The following is a 23,310-nucleotide window of genomic DNA, read 5'->3' as shown; positions in this document are numbered from 1 at the left end:
GTACTAAGAAGGACCTCCAAAGGCCTCGGTTACACAGGAAACAACAGAGTTGGAAAGAAGCTGAGGAAGGGATGCCATTGCTGGGGAAACGCTGCAATAAGAGGCACGCATCACGTCGCCGCCGTGGCTCTCGGGCCTACCACCTCCAGAAGCTGACCTGTGGCCAATGTGGCTGCCCTGCCAAGTTCTGGAGAAAGTGTGACCGGAATGCCACGGCTGAAAATACACCTCCACCAGGACAGACTGAAGGAGGCACCGACAAATTGCATAAAAGAGGACAGCTGTTGTAGTGTCCAGTTCACCTAGAGAATTTCAGTGGGCTGGCGCTGAGGCCTAGTGATTAAGGGAGCTAGGTCCCACGTGGATGACCAAGGTTTGAATCCTGGCTGCAGTGGCTTGGAAAACACGCTGGGTGCATGTGCACATGTGTCCAAAATCCTGGCAGGATGGAAAAGTGGAGGACAGGGGACAAAAGACAGGGGACTGCAGCATGACAGTGCCCCTTTGGGGGATCTTCTCTCTCTCTCTTTCTCCAGTAAGTACGTGCACCCCCGGCAACCAAAAATAAAAAAAGAATTTCAACAATTTGTCATGCAAAAAACGTTCTTATCTTCAAAAAATATTTTTTAAAAAGGAAAGAAAATGACAGAATCAAGGGTCAGGTAGTAACAGAGGGGTGACACCACTGAACCCATATGGGAGCCCCGGGTTCACGTCCTGGGACCTCCCTATGCGTGGTACGCCATGTGCCCGTGATCTAGGCTGTCTAAAACTGGGGGTGCACCACGGCGTGAGGACCCTATTGGGGGTGCCTCTCTCTTTCTTTCTCTTTCTCTCTCTCTCTCTCCTTCTTTCGTGGAAAAAATAAATAAATAAACTTTAAAAAAAAAAAAGCGAATGACAAAGTCAGCTCTAGAGAGAGCCGATGGGGACAGTTACACGATAATGTGGATTGCACACTAAACTGTACACTTGAAAGAGTTAAAACGGTACATTTGATGTTCTGTATTTTATCCCAATTTTTAAAAATTTTTCTAAGTGACAAAATCACAACCTGCAGCCAGGCCCCTAACCATAAGCCCAGTGTCCTCCTGGACGCCGCGGGATTGAGTGGGAGGCTGTGTTCAGAGACGACAGAGCCCTGCTCGACCGATGGCCTTGAATTCTTTAACGCAAAGATAAACTGCGGATCGTCCATGTTTTTTCTTACCCAATTACTGAGTTTTGGAGAATTTGAGCAGTTGTGATTTTGTCATCTTATCTCTTCAAAACAGGAAAATGTCATTTTACTAGATTCCTGCTCAACAGGAAACTAGAACTACCAGAATTTTCTTGGTAAGGACAATGCAATGAAAAGTATGCAGAAGTCCCCAAACACTCAAAATTCCACAGTGACTTCAGATTTCCCAAATCCTCAGAGAGTCAATTATCTTTAGCCCAGGCCTCGCTGGCTCCTGCAACCTGCCCACCTTTCATTAGGCACAGGAGGGGCAGCCGTGAGACCACGAAGAGAAGAGGTGGCCCCGCTGGGCACGTCACTGGGAGCAGGCACCTGACTCCAGGTGCATGCTGGAACCCCTGTGGTGCTGTCAACACGCATGTCCCCAGGCAGTGGGGTTCGCTAGCCCGTGGGGGGCCCAGGCAAAGCACAGGGGAGCCGAGCACATCCCTGCTTGAGAACTGCTGCCAGGAGGAAAAGATCATCATTAAAAACCAGTAACAACAACAAGACCAAAAAGAACGAATCGACTCGAAAGCAGCCACGGCAGGCACATGTTGGTTTGCGGGGAGGAGAATCTTCTGTGAAGTCCAACACTCGTTCCCTGGTGACTTTGGAGAAGTGGGAGCGTGCATTCAAGGAAGCACTGAGCAAGGCAGCTCAGTCCCTTATTTAATCATCCTAAAAGCTTTAAAGTGTCTGACCAGTTTCTATTTGTAAGAGGCTCGAGAGAAGTCACCTTTACACTGCGAGAAGCTGGAGCCAAAGGCTGTCTTTTTGATTGTGGCCTATTTCACGTTGGAGGCTGCGTGAGCGGAACGGCCAGCTCTGGTTCTGGGCAGAGAGGCGGGGCCTCAGAGAAAGGACAAAGTTGCCTGCACAGTCCCCCACAAGGGCTCTGAATGCAAACGTCAGTCCCACGGCCCGTGCACAGCACCCTCCCTGCGTTTCTCCCTCCTTGTCGCTGAGCGCCCTCAGGTATGGCGTCCTGGAACCATCAGCGGCCTCAGAGGTCATCCGGTCCAACCTGCCCACCTCACAGACAGCAAAACCGAGGCCGTGCTGGAACAAGCTCACCCATCAACCGGTGTCCCAGGCCAACCCAGGGGCCAGGCTCGTCCTCACATGTACAGAGGCAGAGGCCAGCTGGGGTGCAGCCCCCGGCGGGGCAGGCCCTTGGCTGTTGCTTCTCAGAATTTTTTCATTCACGTAGCTGGCCGTGTTGGGACTGTGATTTCTTGTATCCTGAATTACACTGGAAGCTTCTTGAGAAGCGTGCCCACAGCCCCCTCACTTCACGCAGCCCAGGGTGAGGACAAGTGTGTGGTTTCCAAGGTAACGCAGAGCTGGGTGGATTCAGCCTCCTTTCCTCGAGGGGCCTTGTCTTGAGCCAGCAGAAGGAGGCCACTCCTTCCATTCGCTAACACTCACTCCTCCCCAAACCTGTTTCCCCTCTGTCCCCCTGCCAGGGTTCAAGGGCAGAGGATACTCCTAACATCCTGGACCCCCAGAGCTGAGGAAGCTTCTGGAAGACTTGGCAGGAGCCCTGACAACTTGACTCTGAGGTCTGGGGCCATCCCGGCCGGCAGGTCAAGTCTCAGCGTGCCTGGGGCAGGGGTTTCGCACTGTTAGTGACACAGCACAAGCCCTGTCCAGAAGCATGACACAGTCTGGCATTTCCAAGAGACACCACAGATGGGAAATGTAGGCAGGTGAAAAGCCGGTCCCACTGTCACCCAGGGCTGGCCAGCCCATCACCAGCCAGGACCCAGGCAGAGTAGTGGCCACTCTCACCTGAGGAGAGGGAGGCAAGGCAGGAAAGGCCTCTTTGAGGCAGAGAGGGTTAACGCAAGTGTTTAAACATTTAGCAAATGAAGCCAAAATGTCACACCGAGACTACTGGCTAGCGTGGTAACCATGGCAATCCGTGACCAGCTGCAGAGCTGAGTGGAAAGTGCTGGGACTGAGGAGAGCCCACCAAGATGGCAGGAAGGCCACGGGGGCAGAGCTGGCTCACAGGGGCCACCTGCAGAGACCCTCGGGGCCCTAAGGATGGAAAAGACTTAGATCAGAAACCAGGGCTGTGGGCCTCAGCTCGGCCTCTCAGCCTCTACGGGCCCATCTTTGTGCGTTTATTCGTCTGGTCAGCTGCCCTCACTGAGGACCCAGCTGTGCCAGGTGCTCTCTTGGCGGTGGGGTTACAACGCCAAGTCCAATACAGCCCTTCCCTGCCCTCCACCACGCAGTCTCAGATGGAGAAGGGGGTGCCAGCAAGAAATAGGACAAGGGGTACTTCAAAAGGTTCGTGGAAAATGGAATTAAGATACAAGTTTATTGGGTACAAAACCTCCAAATTCCAGAACCAGCTGGTGGCATGGAAGTTGAGGCAGCTGGAGCCCACATGGCCAGACCTGGCAGCTTGGTTTACACATTCTGTGTGTGTGTGTGTGTGTGTGTGTGTGCCTAAAATCCTGACAGAATGGAGGAGAAGGGATTGTGGTGTGGCCATCCCTCCTGGAGGTTGCCTTCTCACTTTCACTCTCTCTCTCTCTCTCTCTCTCTGTATTTCTCTGGTGAGTGCACATGCGCTGTAGCAAACATTTTAAAAATGTTTGAAATCCATGCATGGCTTTTTTCATAACAGGCATTTCATGTGAACATTCTGAAGCTGCCTGGCATTTGCAGGGGCTGTAGCAATAGTGCAAATGGGCCCACATGGAAGGGGCCTGGTTTGCATCTCCGGCCTCCTATAATACAGCAGGAGTGCACCTGTGCTCATGGTCTGGGCTGGCGGAGGCTGGGTGAGGACCCTGCTGGGGATCCCTATCGCCCTCTCGGAGAAAATAGATGAATAATCTCTTTTTAAAAATGTTATTTGCATCCAATATGAGACATGCAATGACAGAGTAGGAGCCAATGCTAGGCCAGCTTCTAGAAGGGACCCAGCCCAGGGACAGGGGGCGGGGAGGCAGAAAGAGTTCCGGGAGGAGGAAATATCTATGCCAAAACCTACAAGGCAAGGAGGTGACGTCAGCCAGCCCGGCAAAGGGTCTGATAATCTATGTGAAAACACTCCAAAAACACAAAGCAGTCGACGAGAGGCGGGGATACCATCATGCCTGAGGAGGCTGCTCATGGATTTTCTGTCTTCCAAGAGCAGCCTGACAAGGACTTCATGGGTTCCTCCTGCTCGGGCCAAGTTGGTGGTGTAGTTCCCACCGGCCTCCTCTCGCTCTTCCTTTTCTGCAGCGCTCTGGCACAGGTAGGCCAGGTAGGGAGGCCAAGGCCCAGAGAAAAGCAAAATGGCAGTGAGTCACCATAGAGCCGGGGCCCAGGCACAGTGACTGTCCCCTGGAACACATTCCCCTTTTCAACTTCCCGTATGTACTGTGGTGATGAAGGGAGCGTTGATGAAAGTGGAGCAGGAAATAGAAATAACGTTGGAGAGAAGGCCGCCATCTTGTCAAGCTTTCTACTCCTCTAAACCATCTGAGCTCCCTCTCGCTCACCACAGCTGAGTTAAGGAGGTGATGTCCTAGACTAAGCCGGGCTGAGAGGTCTGGTAGCCTTCAGATCTCATTTCAATGAAGGCAATTCAAACCCTTCAACCAACCAGCCCAAGACATCCATAGAAAATGTCTACCAGGGGACCAGCAGTTAGTGTAATGACTGTGTCGCTGGACTCCCATGTAGTCAACAGCGGTTCGCGTCCCGGACCTAGTGGCTTAAACTCACACCGGGCACGTGTGCATGTGTGCCCAAGATCCTGAGAGGAGAATGGAGGAGAACGGATTGTGGCATGGCCATCCCCCCTGGGGGGTAATTTCTCGCTTTCTGTCTCTCTGTCTCTCTCTGTCTCTCTGGTGAGCGCACGTGCCCTATAGCAAAAACCTCTCTAAAAAAAAAAAGAAAAAGAAAATGTTTACCAGATGTCCACAGAAGGACAGAGACCCCCAACTCCAGGGGGCAGGCAGCCTCCACCTCCCCATGGAGGACAGACATACGTTTCTCTCCTCTCCCACTCTCCTGAAATGCTCCAGGCCAGCTCTGTCCCCACCTACAGGGTCTCCGCTCCTGGTGACTACGAGGTTCGGTATCACTCCCTGTGAAATGTGCCCCAGCCCTCCTGGGAGAAATTCACTGCTCTCTCCTCTGCGGCCACTTGGTATCTCTCTCTCTCTTTCTCTCTCTCTCTCTCACACACACACAACACACCCTCATGTTACGGTGATTATGACCCCAGGTCACAGTGGATCAAGGTCTAGGACAAGCATGTTCCAAAGGCAGGAATTATTCTGGATTATCAGTGCCGGGCATAAAGTAGTCCTGTAGTGTGTACTGAATGAATGAATGCATTCAGAGAGGCCGGTACCTAGCTTGGCCATTACACCCCTCTGCCAGGTCACCTCATGGGTAAGTTCAGGATGCCACTTGAGCCCACCTTCTTGTACAGGAAGAGGAGAGGGTGAAGGCACCGAGAGAGACTCAGCCCAGCCATCGCGCCCAGTCCCTGATGGGAAGACGCCATGAACTCCTTTGGCAGTGGAACCTGAAACACCTGGATCGATGACACCGCCTGCATCGTGGACGCCAATGCCCCTGTGACAGCGCATTCTATACACCCAGGAGCATGCTCAGATCTATGGGACAATAATGCCACAGCAGGTGATCCCGTTATAATGTGAGCTGTCTCCTGAATATAATTTATGTCCCATAATTTGAAGTAATTTCCCTGTCCGCTGAGAACTCTATTGGTATTTAATTTAAAAACCCACTTTTATGTACCTAATAAATTAAAAGCCTCTCCTTTTTTTGGCCCCTTGTGTTTCAAATTCCTGACGTTGAAGGCCCCTCTCTTGTCACCATCAATGTGCTGTTGTCCAGTTTCGAAAAGACTAGCATCCTCTGGAGGCCAGTGTGAGATCGTGGGGGGCACCGACACTCCCAAACGAGAGTGGAGGTGGGGCCAGACAGCGGTGCGATAATAGACGTTGGAGCTCTGCAAGGCCATCCCACACGGGAGCTTCCCCCTTCACGTCCTCACACCGCCTGAGCACTGGGCATGCGCGTGCTCACGACTGGGGCTCAGGTTGGGGATGGATCGTGGCATCAAGACTCCGTTGGGGGTGCTGTCTCTATCTTGCGTGGTCTCTCCTCTCATGGAAGAAACAAACAAACAGAAGAGTGGATACCCACCCCATTGGTCTGATTGTGACTTTTATTATGAATAGGGACGATAATCGAATTAATGATTTCGAGGTTCCCATCCAGGCACTGGATGCCATGAACCCTGCCCAGCCTTCTGTCCTCTGCTGGCCTCACGTCATGCCCTGGTCTAAGTTAGCCAGCACTAATCAAGCACCACCTGGGTGTTGGGGCCTGCACCGCCGAGCCTCACACCTTGGTTAAGGATACCAAGGCCCTGCTCCGCTCCACACCTCCGACCCCAGGCTCCGAGTCAGGCACTTCCCTCTGGGGCATTTGATCTCTCCCCATGTCCTGGATCAGAAACCGGGCCCTGGTCATTTCCCCTCCCTCTCCACTGGCTCCTTTTGGACAGTCAGTAGAAACATGTGGTCTCTCCAAACTACAAAGACAGACGAGGCATCCCTCTCTCAGCCCTGCATCCTCTCCAGCTGCCACTCTCCTCCTCCTCCATTCATAGCCAGACTTCCTAAACAGCGCCCATACTCCCTGTCTCCTCTTTCTCTCCTGTCTCTCTTCACCTGGCCCCCTCCCCCTGCCACTGCCCCGGTGAGGAGCACCGTGGTCTCCCCAGGAACTAAAGCAAAGGACAAAAGCGACCCCAATTTCTGACCTCCCTGTGACCTCCTCTCCTCCCTCCTGAGCCTCCCTGGTTCCCTGACCATCCCTCCCCAGTCTCCTTCGTGGACTCCTCTTTCTCCACTCACGTCTCACCCGTTGATATCCCACCATGGATCTGTCCTACACCTGCTCCTCCTCTCACTGCCCCATCCTCATCCAGCCCTGGTCTCTGCACATCTGGCCTTCAGCACTGTCCTGGATAACCACCAGGTAACCCCCACACACAACCTCAAACTGAGCATGTCCAAAAATGAGCTCATTACCACACCCCCCTTGACCTCCTTCTGGGGTTTCAGTCCTCATGAACTAGCCACTGAGTTACCCAAGTCCTGGCACACTCCTCTCCTCCTGCAGATGGTCCCTCCCGCCTAACTGGTGCCCACGTCGTCAGTTTCACTTGCTCTCACGTCCCGTCCCTCTCCTGTCCCCACTCTTGCTCTAGTGCAGGGCATCAGCATGCCTCAGCTGGAACATGCACCTGCCTTCCTGCCTCTGAAATGGGCCCTGCCAGCCTTCGCCTGTGGTGCGTGGACAGCCCTCTCTAAAATGCAAACCTGCCCTCCTCTCTCCCCAGCTGGAAACCCCTTTTTGAATCCTGTGGCTGCCTACAGGACATTCCAGAACTCTTCAGCCAGGCAAATAAGCTCCTACAGGTCCTGCTCACTTTCCACGGTGGACCCTCTCTCAGGAGCTTGTGCTTGAGCCGTTCCAACACACCCTGCAGGTTCCCACTGCCGGGTCTTTGTTATCTTGAGACCTCTGCCTGGGACATCCTTCCACTCTGTCTGCCAGGCAAGCTCGTGCCCGTCTGGGCTAAGGCATTTTCACAGATGACCTAATTTGATGAGTACAGCAAACTTTGTGGTAGGTACTGGGTGGGTGTTTTCTTTTTTCTTTTTTAAGAATTACTTAATTTTATTCATCATTATTATTATTATTTTTAACTTGACCAGATAGAGACAGATGGAAAGCAAGATAGCAAGCCACCAGGGCCTGGACTTGAACCACAGTCAGCCATGTGGAAGTCCAGTGCTTCAACCACCACGCCACCTGTTACTAGTCCCACTTTGCATAAAGGAAATAGACTAAGAGGGATTAAGGAACTTCCTAGGGGCCATCGTGAATACTAAAATGTGACAAAGATCGTAATTGAGACCTGAACCGAGCTGCTCTGAAGCCTTGTTCTCAGCCACCAGCTATCCTGCCGTCCAGGATGGCACAGAGACAGGAGGGAGAGCCGCAGACCCACTCCAGCTTGGCAACCCCTTGGAGAGGCCATGATGAGTTCAGGGTATCTACTCTAGAGAACTGGGTGCCTGTCCCAGGCTCTGTCCAGAGCAGAGCCCCATAGCACCTGCCTGATGAGGCGGACGCCACTGGGGGAGAGAGGAGGAGCCCAGTGTTTCCACATGGAGCCCGAGGACCTGTCCATGGCACCTGCAATAAGAGCCTGCAGTCTGGGGTGAGGGACTGGCACTGCCAATGGATCGATAAGGATCGCGGAGTCACAGAACAGAATGGATTCTCTGAGGGAAGGCATGGCTTTTAGCCATTTTTGGAAAACAAACAGAATGTATTCTTTTCTGTACATTCATTTCTTTCTAGGACACACTGGCCTGAGGGTAAGAGGTGCCTGAGGGGACAGGTAGTGGTACAGTGGTAATATGATTAAACCGACATGGGAAAGGCCCTGGGTTCAAGTCCCAGGACCTCCCTGGCACTCTGGGTGCACAAACATGCCTGTGATCTGGGCAGGCTGAGATGGCAGGGGGAAGAGAGCAGCATGAAGACTGTGTTCAGGGTGCCTGTCTCTGTCTCACCATCTCTCATACAAGGCATAAATGAATAGAGAAAAAAGAGAGAGAGAGATGACCCCCTCTTTGAAAGGTCTGTGCTCCAAAATGCCAAGAGAAGAGGAAACTAAGGAAAGATGGGATATCCCTCTTCAAATGACAGAGGCTGTCACATGGGAAACACAGGCACCTTCTTTTCCCCAGGGCTGAGGGCAAGTCCCAGTTCCCAGGAAGGCCATCTCCTCTTGGCAGAGGGCAGACTTTCCAAAATCAGCTCAGTAGGCAAGGGGTTGGCGGGGGTTCCTGCACTGGGTGCAATGGTTTGAATGTGTCCCCTCCAAAATTCAGATGTTGCCAATGTGACAGTATTAAGAGGTGGGACCTTTGAGAGGCAATTAGGCCACAAGGGCTCCTCCCTTGTGAATGGAATGAAGGCCCTTATAAAAGTGGCTTCATATAACATTCAGCCTCTTGGACTTCCATCTGCCATGTGCAGACACGGTGTTCCCCCCCTCTGGAGAGCGCAGCAATAAGGCTGCTTCCATCTGGGAAGCAGAGAGCAGCCCATGCCAGACTAACAAACCTGCCATGCCGTCACCTCCTTCTCGGACTTTCCAGCCTCCAGAAATGTCAGGACCATGAAAATGAATTTTTGTTCCTTACAAATGGCCAAGTCTTGGCTATTTTGTTACACAGCACAAAACATACCGAGCCAGTGGGGGGGTCAGACAGAGTCACCTCAGACAAATTTCCAACCCTGAGGCTCTATGGCTTAAGCCAGAGCATGGTTGAAAGCTGCCCAACAATGTTTCAGAATTCTTCTTCCTCAAAAAGAAAGCCATTGAAACTAACAAATAAGAATATTATTCTAGAAGGTCCCCCTCACAAGCATGTTGGGTCAGGGCCTGGGTGTGAACATCTGGGGTAGGGTTGGAGAGGTGAGGACAGTCTTTTGGTCCCTGCTGAAACTTAGCCAAGCGACCAGCAACTGTTGTGGATGAGAGAGACGGTGAGTATATTCTTAACAAAAGCCCCTGACATCATCCCCAGAGATCTCACAGCCACACCCCGTCCCTGCCCAGCACAGCAGATGAGAGGCAGCTGGCCCTTCCCCAGGGAAGGGGGTTTTCTTTTCTTTTTATCTTATTTAGATTTTTGCCATAGGGTGCATATCTAACTGGAGAGAGACAGAAAAGAGAGGGAAAGTGAGAAATCACCTCCCAGAGTGGATGGCCATACCACAATCCCTTCTCAATTCTCCTTCATAATCCCTTCTCCTCAATTCTCTTGGGATTTTAGGCACACACTCACATGCACCTGGCCTGTTTCTCAAGCCACCAGTCCTGGGACTCGAACCATGGAGTTGGCCATGTGGAATGGAACACCTCAACCACGTCACCCACTGGCCCCAGGAAGGGGAGTTTTCTAAGCACTTCCCTCTGGGTAGCCTGGCAGTCACACTCAGGATCACACCTCCCTCCACTCTCAGGAGGCCGGTCCCCCAGCCAGCACAGCGGCCATACATAAACCAGATCAAACCCAGGGGGTTTAGGACCCCTAAATCCAGGTGAGGACACAGAGGCCTGCAGCCACACAGCCAAGTCATAGTATAACCAGCTTTGGTTCAAACACTGCCCTTTGTCAGATACTATAGGTCCCTAAAAATGCGAAGATGACATCGTTGTCCCTGAGGTGGGAGAGAAAGACTCCAAACAGAAAACTGCCTCGAGCTGGGCGAGACCCCTACAAGGTAGGAACAAGCCTTCTCTTCTGCTGACTCCCTGGATCCAAACCATTCCATTTCCCCTGACAGGAGGTCAACCATGAGCAGGAAGAACCGTACTGGGAAGGTAAGAGGTGCAGAGGGAACAGGTGTCCGGGACCTCCCCACAAAGTGGTGGGTACAGGTGGATCAGGGGCTGGGAGTGCAGGTGGGACCAGGCCAGAGCAGGGAGGAAGGTCAGCTACTTGCCAGCACTGGGCAGTCTTGAAGTGACCAACCAGTGGGCCCAGCTGGTATGTGATGAAGCCCAGCTCGAAGCCATCCTAGGAAAAAGACCAAAGGTTCCACTTCATGAAAGTGCACTCTATACTTGACGCAGTTCCCCACCTTCTGAAGAGTTCAACAACGTGGGTGATGGGGAAACTGAGGCTCAGAGAAGTAGTTACCAGTCCAAGTTCATTCTGGCTGAAGTGTCGGAGTTGGGACTCAATGCCACTGACTTCACTATTTCTCCAAACCATGAGTGCTGGGCCAAGAGAAGTGACCCAGATAATGTCACCCACCACCCACGATTGGGGCTGAAACAGAGACTGGCCATGAACTAAAGATGGGACAAGGGGTACCTAGCCACAGGCTGGCCTGTCAGCAACACGGCTCTGCCACCAGGCCGGAAGTGTATCACCCTGCAGCCAGGCAGGGTCAGGGCTGAGGGTGCAGGCCCTGGAGTGGGAGCAAGGACCCCAGGAGGATCAGAGAGAGGGCCTCTGGCTCCACCAACCCAATGCCCAGCGCAGAAAGAAGACGTCGTCAGGCTTAGCAGGACTGTGCTGTGGGGCCGAGGCTGGGGACTGCTCCACCCCTCCTCCTCCGTCATGCCTGATCATAGCTGGGTGTGATGATTCTGACACCTTCCCACACAGGCCAGGGTGAGACAGAGTACTGCAGACTCCCCACAGACGGACTTGTGGACTCCCGGGGCTGAGGACCAGGGTCCCACGGCTGGGCTTGGCTCCTGCCCTGTCTTGGTTCCTTGGCCCCACTCCTCCGTGCCAATCCTCCCTGCCCCTTCCTGGGGTTGACTGGACAATGGTCAGGGCTAAAGGACCCTGGCTTTGTCTAGATCAGACCCCATGAAGGAAGACACCTGCAGCATCTAGAACTCTGAGCTTCTCGAGAAGCCAGAGAGTCCAGAGTGTAGACTAGCACCATCCAGTCGTCAGCAGAATGGAGCCCTGCCGAGGTAGCCAGAGCCCAGGTTTCTACGTCTCAGGCAGTCACAGCGGCTCCTGGCACTTGGCAGAAAGCAGAACCGCTCCCTAGGAGGAGAAAGTGGAGGAGGAGGAGGAGGGACTCAAGCCTCAGTCTATGCGGCCATGCTACCTTGAGCTGCTGAGTAACAAAAGGCGCTGGATTTGAACAGTGGTGTAGAACAGAACTTCCCAGAACACTCTCCCAGACGCCCCTCGTTCCCTCCCCAGCGTAGCCCAGCAAAGCAAAGCCTCCATGTTTTAGATGAGGAAACTGAGACAAGAAAGGTCACGGGCTGGCCAACACTGAGAGACAAGGTCATGGCCGAGGCTCGACCCCAGCTTTTCAGACTCTGAGTTCTGGTCTTTGTCAGTCTCTTGCCTGCTGCCCAGATGTGAATCTATCTATGTTCCTCTGGCCAAAGGGCTGGGATGGCGTCCAGATTCACATGCATATGAGAAAAAACATCTGGATGCTTTAGAACTGCCCGGGTCCACAGCAGAGCAGGTTGGGGGAAGGACGGGGTGGAGGGGGTCAGGGAGGAGACTAACACCATCACGAGATGATGCCTCACTCATGCTTGACGCCCCCGCCCCCAGCCAAGCTGGAAGAGCACCCTGGAGGCCTGACCAATGTTTCTCTGGTGCCAAGAAACAGCGGCCGTGTCCACCACAGCAGGCCTCCACCTGTCTAGAAATCGACACTGCCCAGCATGGCAGTGGGAAAGTCCATGCCACTGGGAAATGCAGACTCCCTGAAGGTGTCTGTCTCTGTACGTGTGTGGAGGCAGGGACACGCAGCAGGTGTGCCTCGTCCAGGGGACTGATTCAGTGGCTCGAGTTCAGAAAGGATTTAGCGAAAGATCAAAGAGGGAAAGCAACTCACCGGGGCTCTCACCACACCATGGCACCCAAATGTGGGTCCTGAGCAGGATGGCCCCAACTGTGAGGCCATGCGTTTGCCACAGCCTCACCCCTCCCTCTGCCATTACCGCCCACACCGGAAGAGAGGAGCCACAACCTTAGACACCATCGTGTACAATCCCTCAATAGCTGCTTAGGGGTGGGCTTTTGGAGTGGGGACGGGCTCAGGCCAGAGCAAGGCAAAAGGCTGGACAGCCATGCACAGAGGGGGCGGGTGGGGGCACCTACCTGGACTTCACGTGTATGATAGGCGATGATCAAACCCAAGAGGATGATGGTAGACAGACTGATAAGGCATTTCAGGGCCAACGAAAACATGGAATCCTGTAGGAGAAATAGAAAAGGAGAATTAGGGCGGGCCAGGAAGGAGCGTCTCATTTCACTCTGAGCTTTACAAAAGGAAAGGAGTGGGGACAAAGGAGGGACTGTCCCCAGCCCCTCCAAGGAGCAGGGTATAGCACAAAGTTATTCTGAGCCAGCCCAGAGCCCTGGATGGTGCGGGACTGCCTCTCAGCAGCTGCCTGTACCCCAGGCCTCTATTGTCTAGGGCTGCATCGTATTTGCATTCCGGGGAAGAGCCCGACTTGGGCATGATGGATGACGTTTGTTATACATGGCTAGATTCAGCTCGCTGATGTGCTATTTAGAATTTTACCTCCATGCTCGTAAGTCATATGAACGTTAATTCTCTTTCTGTGCCATTGTTATCTGGTTTGGGCATCAATATTATGCCAGCTCGGGCCTCTGTTTCCTCTTAACAAACCTGAACCGGAGGATTCCCGAGGTCCTTTCCGCCTTTGACCATGCAGAGTCCTCTCGGGAATGAATGGGACTCCCTGGGCAGCTGCTCTCATCTCCTGGTTTAGCCACGGCAGGGGCAGCAGGGAGAGCAGGGGTGAGCACAGCAGTGGAGAGGGGTCCTGAGTAGGAGCGAGGCCTTGAGGGTCCCTTCAGTGAGGGGAGGGCCATGCACAACCTCCACTGCAGCCTTCTAGCCCCAGGGTAGCCTAGAACCTATAGCCAGGTGGTTAGGGGCATGAGGGCTGGGGGGGAGAGGAGGGTGCAGACGTAGACTAAGGCCACTTAGAGCTGCGTGACCTCAGGCTGCTTACTCCACCACTGCACACGTTGGCCTCACGTGTCAGATGGGGATCGTTTGTTATTTTTTAAAAGAATTATTTTATTTAGCTTTATTTATTTATTTATTTTTATTTGACAAGAGAGGGACCGAGTGAGAACACGAGGGAAGTAAGAAAGCAAGCTGCCAGGTCTGGGACTCGAATTGCTGTTGGCCATGTGGGAGTCAGGTGCCTAAACTACCACACCACCTGCCGGCCCCAGCTGGGAATCATATCAGTACCCACCTCACAGGCCACTGTGACAAATAAAGGAATCAATTTACGTCAAGTGCCTGGCTCTGTGAGTGTTAGCTACAGTCATTCCATTCACTTCCTCTGCACGTCGGAGCATCTGGCCTGAGACGTGGGGCATCCCTGGGCACTTGGAAGCCCAGAAGCAGAGGTGGAGTCCAGTCCCAGAGGAAGATGAGAATGCAGCCCTAAGCAATGGCAGCCGTGACCGGGTGGCATTACTTACTGCCCGGCAACCCTGTGCTGGGCCTGCAAGATGCCCGCCATGTAAGCAACAGCCCCTGCCCTCAAGGAGCTGGTAATCAGATCAGTGGCCAATTTCACAGCTCCTTGCAGTTTGCAAGGCAGTTTCACATCATTGTTCCCATCCATCCCCGCAACAGTGCTTGGCCTTGACGTCACAGGTGGAGGCCCAGAGGGGTGAGTGGCTTCTGCGAAGTTCAAAGCCAGGGCCTCAACCCCTCTAGCCCAGAGCCCTGTTCCTGAGCCCCCAGGCCCACTCCCAGTGGGAAACAGAGTAGAGGGAAGAAATGTCCACTTAAACAGACCTAGATGACAGCTTAAGGCAACGATGGAGACATTTCAAAGGTAGAAAATAACGCCCAGTGAAACCTTTGGGAGAGCTAGGGGAGGTCCAGGGAGGGAGGCGTCACTGCGGACAGGTGAGACACAGCAGATGGGAGACCCGGGGGAGGTCTGCAAAGTAGCCAATGCCGCCACTAGAGTGAGAGGAGGGCATGGGACTTGAACTAGGTAGTCCATGTGCTCCATCACCTTCTGTGGGCTGAGGCGGGATGAAAGCAACTCTCCCTGGTGTCCAGCAACCTCGCCCTTCATGTTTAGATACATGGATAGGTACGGTTATTAAGGTCACTCTGTGCCAGGCACAAGCCAGTGCTAGAAATATAATGAAGAACTAATGAAGTCATCCATTCATTCATTCACTCTTTCATAACAAGTTAAGCCACTTCTGACTTGTTGAGCACCTCTTGGGTATCCAACAGTATCCCTTTAGGATATCCTAGGTGCTGCAGGGTGTCCAGAGAGAGCCTCTGGCCAACAGAAGCTTCCGGTCTGTGTGCTTATACACGACTCCATCGCACTGTGCTACATGAGGTTGTCATGCTATGGGAAAAGGTCTCCGTTCTGTGCTACCCACAAGACAGTCTACACGTAGGTCTCTTCCTGTAGCCTTTTCCGTCCACAGTTTAATAAAGAACAGCCTGCAGTCCTGTACTCGGCCCACAATGTTTGGGGGTATCCAAGGGGTAGCTGGTGCCACCCTGGTCCATTGTGATCACGAAGAAAATCAGAACATAGTTCCAGTCCTAAAGAAGGCTCTGATCTATAAAAGCACTTCTTGGGACCAACAGTTGGAGTAATGGCTATGTCACTGGACTACCATGTAGCCGACTGTGGTTCGAATCCCGGATCCAGAGGCTTAAACTCAACGCCGGGCACATGTGCGTGCATGCCCAAGATCCCAAGAGGAAAATGGAGGAGAATGGAGGAGAAGAGATTGCGGCGTGGCCATCCCCCCTGGGGGGGGGGTGTGATTTCTCGCTTTCTGTCTCTCTGTCTCTCTCTGTCTTTCTGGCAAGCACACGTGTCCTATAGCAAAAACTTCTCAAAAAAAGAAAAAAAAGTCCTCCTTAAGGGCCAGACCTGTGGTCCAGTGGTTAAGGGAGCTGGATCCCATATGACCAACCACAGTTCGAAACTTGGCCCTGGTTACCTGAAACACACACCAGGTACCTGTGTATAGGCACCCAAAATACCCACAGGATGGAAAAACAGGAGAAAAGATTGCAGCATGACCACCTCACTGGAGGTTCTTTCTCCCTCTCCTTCTCCCTCTGCCACTCCATCTCTCTCTGGCGAGCTCATGGGTCCCTTGCAACTTATAACAAAATGAAGCAAAGGAAAACAAAAATAAAAACTGCTGTGGAGGGAACCAGACAGTGGTGGGTTGCTAAAACACAGTATCTGAGCATAGGTGTGCCCAAGATCAGGGCTGGCAGAGGCTGGGGGCGAACTGTGGCATCAAGACCCTGCTGGGGTTCTGTTTCTCTTATTCATGGAATAAATAAATAAACTTTTTTAAAAAGAAAAAATCAAAACAAAAAAAACAAAACACTACTCAATGTCTGAAACACCACCCCATCCACAAGTCCTAGGCGAGGCTGAAGACAGCAGGTGGTGAGTTCAGGGACGCCCAGACAGTTCTAGGAAAACGAGAATGGACTGGGGACAACGCACAGTGTTTTCCAGCCAGAAATGACCATAATGTTCTTCTCAAAGGGGTCTGATAACATCTGGGGTGCATCACAGCTCCCCTGGGGAGGGTTTGGGAATCCTCTGCACATTCAACCTCTAATTTATTTCTCTTGGCAGAAACGAGCTGAAATCAGAATCCAAATCCATTTCCATCATTCTTGGAGGAAAAGATGAAGGAAAGGGGCCAAGTGACGGCTCCTCTCCTTTGAGCGTCTTCCTTTTGTCCTGAAACTCAAACTTTGCACTAAGAGATGACTCCCACCTGCTCTGCGTTAACCAGCGCGGCCTCTTAGGTCAGCCCAGCCCCATGGGAAGACCGAGCGGCGCACAGATCACAGATCACAGATGGACAGAGACTCTAGATACTTTACAGACGATCTCGTGTCCTCCGTTGTATGTCAGAGAAAAAATAAAACCATCAACTTTTTAAAAAATGTTTCTGTTATAGGGTGCGTGCACTCCCCGTAAAGAGACAGGAGAGAGAGAGGGGAAGTGAGAAAGCACCCCCTCGGGTCGGGGATGGCCATGTAGCAACCCCTTCTCTTCATTCTGCTCTCGGGGTTTGGGGCGCGCACACATCTGTATCCGGTGTTTCAAGCTGCTGGGTCGAGGACTCGAACCGCACAGTCACCTGTGTAGGACCCAGCTGCCTTAACCTGTATGCCACCTGCTGGCCCCCATTAACCCATTTCTAATAGCTGGAAAACATGTCAAAGACTTCTGCCTGGACTAGAAATGCTTTCTATTTGTTAAAATGTTAAATTATCATCTTTTCTTTGCTGCCTGAACGCCAATGAAGCTTGAAATTGGTATGGCTCTTTGGATGATGGTGGCAACACAGGGCTGTCTAATTAGCCACATATCACAGGGTGAGGCTCCTGTCACACCTGCTCTGCCCCCACTACCTGCAATCTAAGCACCAAAGAGGGACGTGTGGAGCTGGGAGTCCCGTGGTCAACTGGTCAACACTTCTCCCCTGTGACTCGGAACTTTTCAACAACAGAGGAATACTCTTTAATACACAGGAATGATATTCCTCTCAATGAGAGTCATTTTAAAAGCTTTTTATTCTTAAATTTCCCCAAAATACTCGAGTAAGTAATTTGAAACCAGCCGGTGGTAGACCTCTACTTAGCCACTGAGAACTACCTCTGTAGAGGGTATTTGAAGACATGGAGAAAGACTCGTGATACATTAAGTGAAAAACTCAGGCCTCAAAACTATACCTTTTCAACTTTTTTTTTTTTAATGAAGAATGAGACTTAAGTGTATCAAATAGCTCTAACGCTATGGAACAGTGGTAATAGGTTGCTCGGAAGCCGGATCCTGCATGGTGACTATGGTTCAAATCCCTGGCCTGGGTCAGCCTCAAACATGCCGAGGAGATGTGTGAGTGCTCACAGCTCAGTGGGCTACAAGGTCACAGCACGGCCAAGCCCTCTGGAGGGTGTCTCTCTCTCTCTCTCTCTTCTGTTTCTCTCCCCTCTCTCTTGTGTGTGTGCACATGCTTTGTCATTAGAAAGAAAACAGCATTCTGAAAAATGTATGAAGGGTCAGTAGGTGGCGTGGTGGTTAAGGCAGCTTCATCTCAATTGGCTGACTCTGCGGTTTAAGTCCCGGACCGGGCCGTTTGAGAAACATGCCAGGTGGGGGGTAGGAGGGTAATGTATGAGTGTGCCCAAAATCCTGAGAGGAGAATGGAGGAGAAGGAATTGCACACAGCCATCCCCCCAGGGAGTGATTTCTCATGTTCCTCTCTTTGTCTTTCTCCACACACACCCTATGGCAAAAAAAAAAAAAAAAACCTAAAAATAAAAAATAAGGTTTCAAACCTCCTAAGGGAACTAGGGAGTTTTTCTTATTGTCTGTCTTTTCTCTTTAAGACTTCTACAATGAAATTATATTATTTTTATAATTGTTAAAATTTGGTTTTTTAAAATCTGAACTCCAGACTGCTAGGAAGACGCTTCCCATAGGTGGGGGGACTCTTTTATTTGCAAGCACCCTGCTAGGACACAGGAAAACCCACAGCCTCCAGCCTGTCCTTTCAGTGGGGACAAACGGCATGAGGGGTCACCCAGCGGTTGGCAGTAATGCAATGATCTGTGATGTGGGACTCACATGGGAAGGTCCCGAGTTCGAGTCCCAAGGCCTCCCTGTACACCTGGGCCTGTGACCTGGCTGGCTGGGGCTCGGGATGGATCACAACATGGGGGTGGATCACAGCATAAGGCTGCTGTTCTCATTCTCTCTCTCTCTCTCTCTCTCTCTCTCTCTGCAATTACAAAATTAGTAAACTAATAAACTTAAAAGAAAAAAATTTAAAGGACATGAAGCTCCAGCCTTCTAAATGTCATTCCATTCCCACGATGTTCGTTTCCTATCATGTTGTAAAGCAGCACAGGACTGGCTGCAGTGCGCACTTACATACGCCCGCCAAGGGTAGACTGGGGCCTGCCGTGGCCCTGGGGCTGGCCAGAGGGACTGACACCCACCTCGGGTCACTTCATTGCTTTGTTGGAGTCCCAGCCAGAACCCATGGAATCAAACATGCATACAGTGTTACCCCGTGACCACACGGGGCCCTGAGGACAACAGGTGCCTAGGAAGTGTTTCTTAAGGTTAGAGCCTGGAAGTTCATAACGGCAGGCCCCATACGCACTGGTGGGCCTGGGGAGTTACATCAGGTTACGCCATAGAGGCTGACCACCGTGATGTCCCCACACGGCGAAATCGCCTGACCACTCATTTCTCAGAACGTCTCCCTGTTGTTAGGCGACACATGACTGTCCTTGAGAACAGTGTTTAGATTTTTGTTTGTTTGATTTTAGATTTTTGCCTTAGAGTGCGTGTGCTCGCTGGAGAGAGAGAGGCAGAGAGACAATGAGAGGGGAAGGAAGAGATCACCCCCTGGCGGGGATGGCCACACCACAATCCCTTCTCCCCTATTCTCCTCTTGGGATCTTGGGTATGCACGCACACACATTCGCCATGATTTTCCGGAGTCGGACTGCTGTGGACCACATGGGAGGGCAGCACCTTAACCACCATGCCCCTGCTGGCCCCAGTGTTAGATTTTTATTTGTATTCATTAATTTATTGTTAATTGCCAGAGGACATGTGTGCTCACTTGGGGGCGTGAGAGAAAAGCACCCCCTAATGACCTGGTACGTAGGTGTCTTCCATTTCTCCGTCCTGTCAGGATCTTGGGTACATGTGCTCAGCATGTTTTCAAACCATGGTCAGCCATGTGGGATCTACCTCTCTTAACCACAAGGCTACAAAGCTGGCCCCAGAGCTCTGATTCTGACCTAGTATTCTCTGAATGCCGATGTGTCCAGCCCCCAGGCTAGGCCTTCTCCGCACTTTACCTCACACACTCTAGGTCAGTAATGACTCCATTTTACTAACAAAAAACTGGGGTCAGCAGGTGGTATGGTGGTTAAAGTGACTGGATCTCACATGACTGCCTCCACAGTTCAAGTCCCAGACACAGGGACTTAAAAAACACACCAGGCAGGGACCAGCAGTTGGCGTAATGGCTTTGTCACCGGACTCCCATGTAATCGACTGCAGTTCGAGTCACTGACCCGGTGGCTTAAATTCCCGCCGGGCACATGTGCGTGCGTGCCCAAGATCCCGAGAGGAGAATGGAGAAGGGACTGTAGCGTGGCCATCCCCCCTGGGGGGTGATTTCTCACTTTCTGTCTCTCTCTTTCTTTCTGACGAGCACACACGCCCTACAACAAAAGCCTCTCCAAACAAAACAAAACAAAAAAACATCAGGCACATTTGTGTGCATGCCCAAAATCTTGAGAGGAAAATGAAGGAGAAGGAATTGAGGCACGGCCATTCCCCCAGGAGGTGATTTCTCACTCTCTCTCCCCACCACCTGCAGCAAGTATACACATTCTACGGTAAACTTAAAAAACAAGAAAGAAAGAAGAGGAAGGAAGGGAGGAAAGAGGAGGAAGGAAGGAAGGAAGGAAGGAAGGAAGGAAGGAAGGAAGGAAGGAAGGAAATGAAAAAACTGAGAATCAGAGAGGAAGTGACTTCGCCAAGGTCATGCACTAGCCCAGATTTGGGCTACACACGGCACCAGATTTTTCAATACACCACGCTTCCCTCTGCCTTTAAAATGACCTAGGCTCTCGAGGGAGCTAGTGAGCCCCTGTTAGTCCAGTGGGACCGGCTATGCCTACCGAGGTGCTGCAGAGGAGATTCCCAGGAGGGAGGAGGATGAACCACACTCCTGAGGGCCCCCTGCCCTGCTCCCAGCGTTAGCTGGCCCTCACAGTCCTGTGACTAGTTGAGGACAGTCACCTGTAGCACAGCCCTGCTCGAGGGGCTGACCATGCAGGGGGGGGCGGCATCCACCTGTTTCTCAGGGGAGGAAAACGAGGCACTGAGAATCAGGCAACGTATCCCAGGGCATGGCCAGCGAATGGCTCAGTCAGGATCAGAAGGAGCCAGGTGGTACACCCAGACCCTCCTCCGTCCCTGTCCCCGCTGGTGTACCAACACCCCGCCTGCCCGTCCAGTCCTGCAGGCCCTGTCGTTCCGGCAGGAGTTCTCTCACAGCCATGCCAGCCCCTTTCCCCGGAGGGGTGCAGAGTGTGATTGAGTGTGTTCCCAGCTTCCGAGCCAGCCTTATAAATTGCTCTCCCGGCCTGCTTCGAAGCTTCCAGATAGGCCAGAACTGTAATGATTACGGTAGATCTTCCCCGACTCCGAAGTTCTAAATGTATTTTATTGTTTGGAACATTGAAAAAAACAGAAAACTATGCTGGCAGCCAGAGTCCTGGAGGGGCACTGAGATGAATGAAATATTAGCTTAACTGAGAAGCCAGGCTGGTCCCCCAAAGTGTGTGTGTGTGTGTGTGTGTCTACACACATATGTGATCTAGTCACAACTCTGTCTCTGGCTAGAACCCCCAAAAAGAAAGAAGTTAAGCGAATGGCTCAGTCAGGATCAGAAGGAGCCAGGTGGTACACCCAGACCCTCCTCCGTCCCTGTCCCCGCTGGTGTACCAACACCCCGCCTGCCCGTCCAGTCCTGCAGGCCCTGTCGTTCCGGCAGGAGTTCTCTCACAGCCATGCCAGCCCCTTTCCCCGGAGGGGTGCAGAGTGTGATTGAGTGTGTTCCCAGCTTCCGAGCCAGCCTTATAAATTGCTCTCCCGGCCTGCTTCGAAGCTTCCAGATAGGCCAGAACTGTAATGATTACGGTAGATCTTCCCCGACTCCGAAGTTCTAAATGTATTTTATTGTTTGGAACATTGAAAAAAACAGAAAACTATGCTGGCAGCCAGAGTCCTGGAGGGGCACTGAGATGAATGAAATATTAGCTTAACTGAGAAGCCAGGCTGGTCCCCCAAAGTGTGTGTGTGTGTGTGTGTCTACACACATATGTGATCTAGTCACAACTCTGTCTCTGGCTAGAACCCCCAAAAAGAAAGAAGTTATGGCACCTAGAGTCTGTATGTACTGAATTAAGGTCTGATGTTTTTCTCTGACATCACTACGTTTTGTGCATCTAATTTGGAAAAGAGTAGATTTAGAAATCTTTTTGTTTAATAAGGTCAACTTTTCCTTCAATTTCATGGACAGGCTCCAAAATTGATTTATATTCAGCATCGGCTTAACACTGTGGCTCTGTAATGGTTGTCCTAATTAGATACTCTTGCTAATTAATGCTATGCAAATTAAGCAGCCATGGTGGGGAGGGTGCCATCCTGGTGGCTCTTCCCCAGGGAGACCCGCTCCTTTCCCGGGCCTGGCACTTGCCCATCAGCCCCAAGCCCCAGCCTCCTGCTGCCCTCCCCTCTCAGTTCTTGATTTCTCCTTCTTATCTGTCACCGCATGCTCACTCTCCGTGCGGGAGGAAGGCTTTTCCTCCCAGGTGGAGCTGCCTGCTTAATTACAGGCATCGGCTCTCCCAGCATCCTCAGAGAGACTTCCCAGTCTCGGAAGTCTGCCCCAGAATCCTATTCTGGCCACTTGTGGTCCAGAATGAAGTCAGACACCCCCCCCACACACACACACACACACACACACGCACACCCTGGACAGTTCATTCTGGGAGTGGGGGGAGAGGTGACGCGGCCATGGTGGGAGGGGGTGGCCTGTGGCAGGCCGCAGAGGACACACGGACCTCGGTCAGAGAAGAAAGGAGAGGCTCTAAGGCTCGGAAGCTTCATCCGTGGTCCATGCCTGGCTCTGGACAGGTCGCGCCACTCTCCTGTGACTCCTCACACCGTAGTCTCCCAGTAACGGGAGACACCTGGACTATGGTCCCTGGAGGTCGGCCAGGCCTAGGGGCCTCTAGCAGTGGGGACTCTCTGGCCGTGACTCACATACTAGTCCTGTGGACATCAACATTTCTTTTTTCTAATCCCTTTCTTATTTTATTTTTTTTAAGAATTATTTTATTTAACTTTATTTATTATTATTTTACTATTTCTGGAGAGAGAGAGAAAGTGAGAAAACAAGCTGCCAGGTCCGGGATTTGAACCATGGTTGGCCATAGGGGAGTCCAGCACAGTTAACCCCCATGCCACCTGCTGGCCCCACTTATTTTATTTTTTAAGATATTTTCTTTTCTAGACAAGGTCTTGCTATATCCCAATCCTCCTGCCTCAGGCTCCTGAGCAGAACTATGCTTGACTGCACCTGACTTTTAGGGTGGGCCGGGAATCAAACCCAGACCTCTCACGTAGCCAAAGACTGTGAGGAGCACCATCACTAGCATCAGCCAGCCATCCCCACTGTAGCTGGCCCTCCCCAGGCATTTCTGCATGTGAGGAAATGGTGGGCGTGAAACGGTCAGCTACAAAACTCACACCATGTTCGCCTGAAACAGAACAAACCAGGCTCCTATTTTCTTTTTTTTAAGAGATATGTTTGCTATAGGGCACGTGCACTTGCCAGAAA

The 23,310-nt window shown here is 51.9% G+C and overlaps 1 protein-coding gene across 1 annotated transcript in view; it reads right to left on the bottom strand.

The window, feature by feature from the left end:
* KCNN3 (potassium calcium-activated channel subfamily N member 3) overlaps positions 1-23,310 on the bottom strand; it is a 201,105-nt gene that overhangs the window by 116,446 nt on the left and 61,349 nt on the right. The window contains exon 3 of the mRNA XM_027773798.1: positions 12,961-13,056. Within this exon, the coding sequence (XP_027629599.1) occupies positions 12,961-13,056 (96 nt within the window). The remainder of the gene's footprint in view (positions 1-12,960; positions 13,057-23,310) is intronic.

Source organism: Tupaia chinensis, unplaced genomic scaffold (assembly GCF_000334495.1).
Source record: "Tupaia chinensis unplaced genomic scaffold, TupChi_1.0 Scaffold000374_1, whole genome shotgun sequence".
In the NCBI taxonomy this organism is placed as follows: Eukaryota; Metazoa; Chordata; class Mammalia; order Scandentia; family Tupaiidae; genus Tupaia; species Tupaia belangeri.
This window is presented reverse-complemented; position numbering and strand designations above follow the sequence as displayed.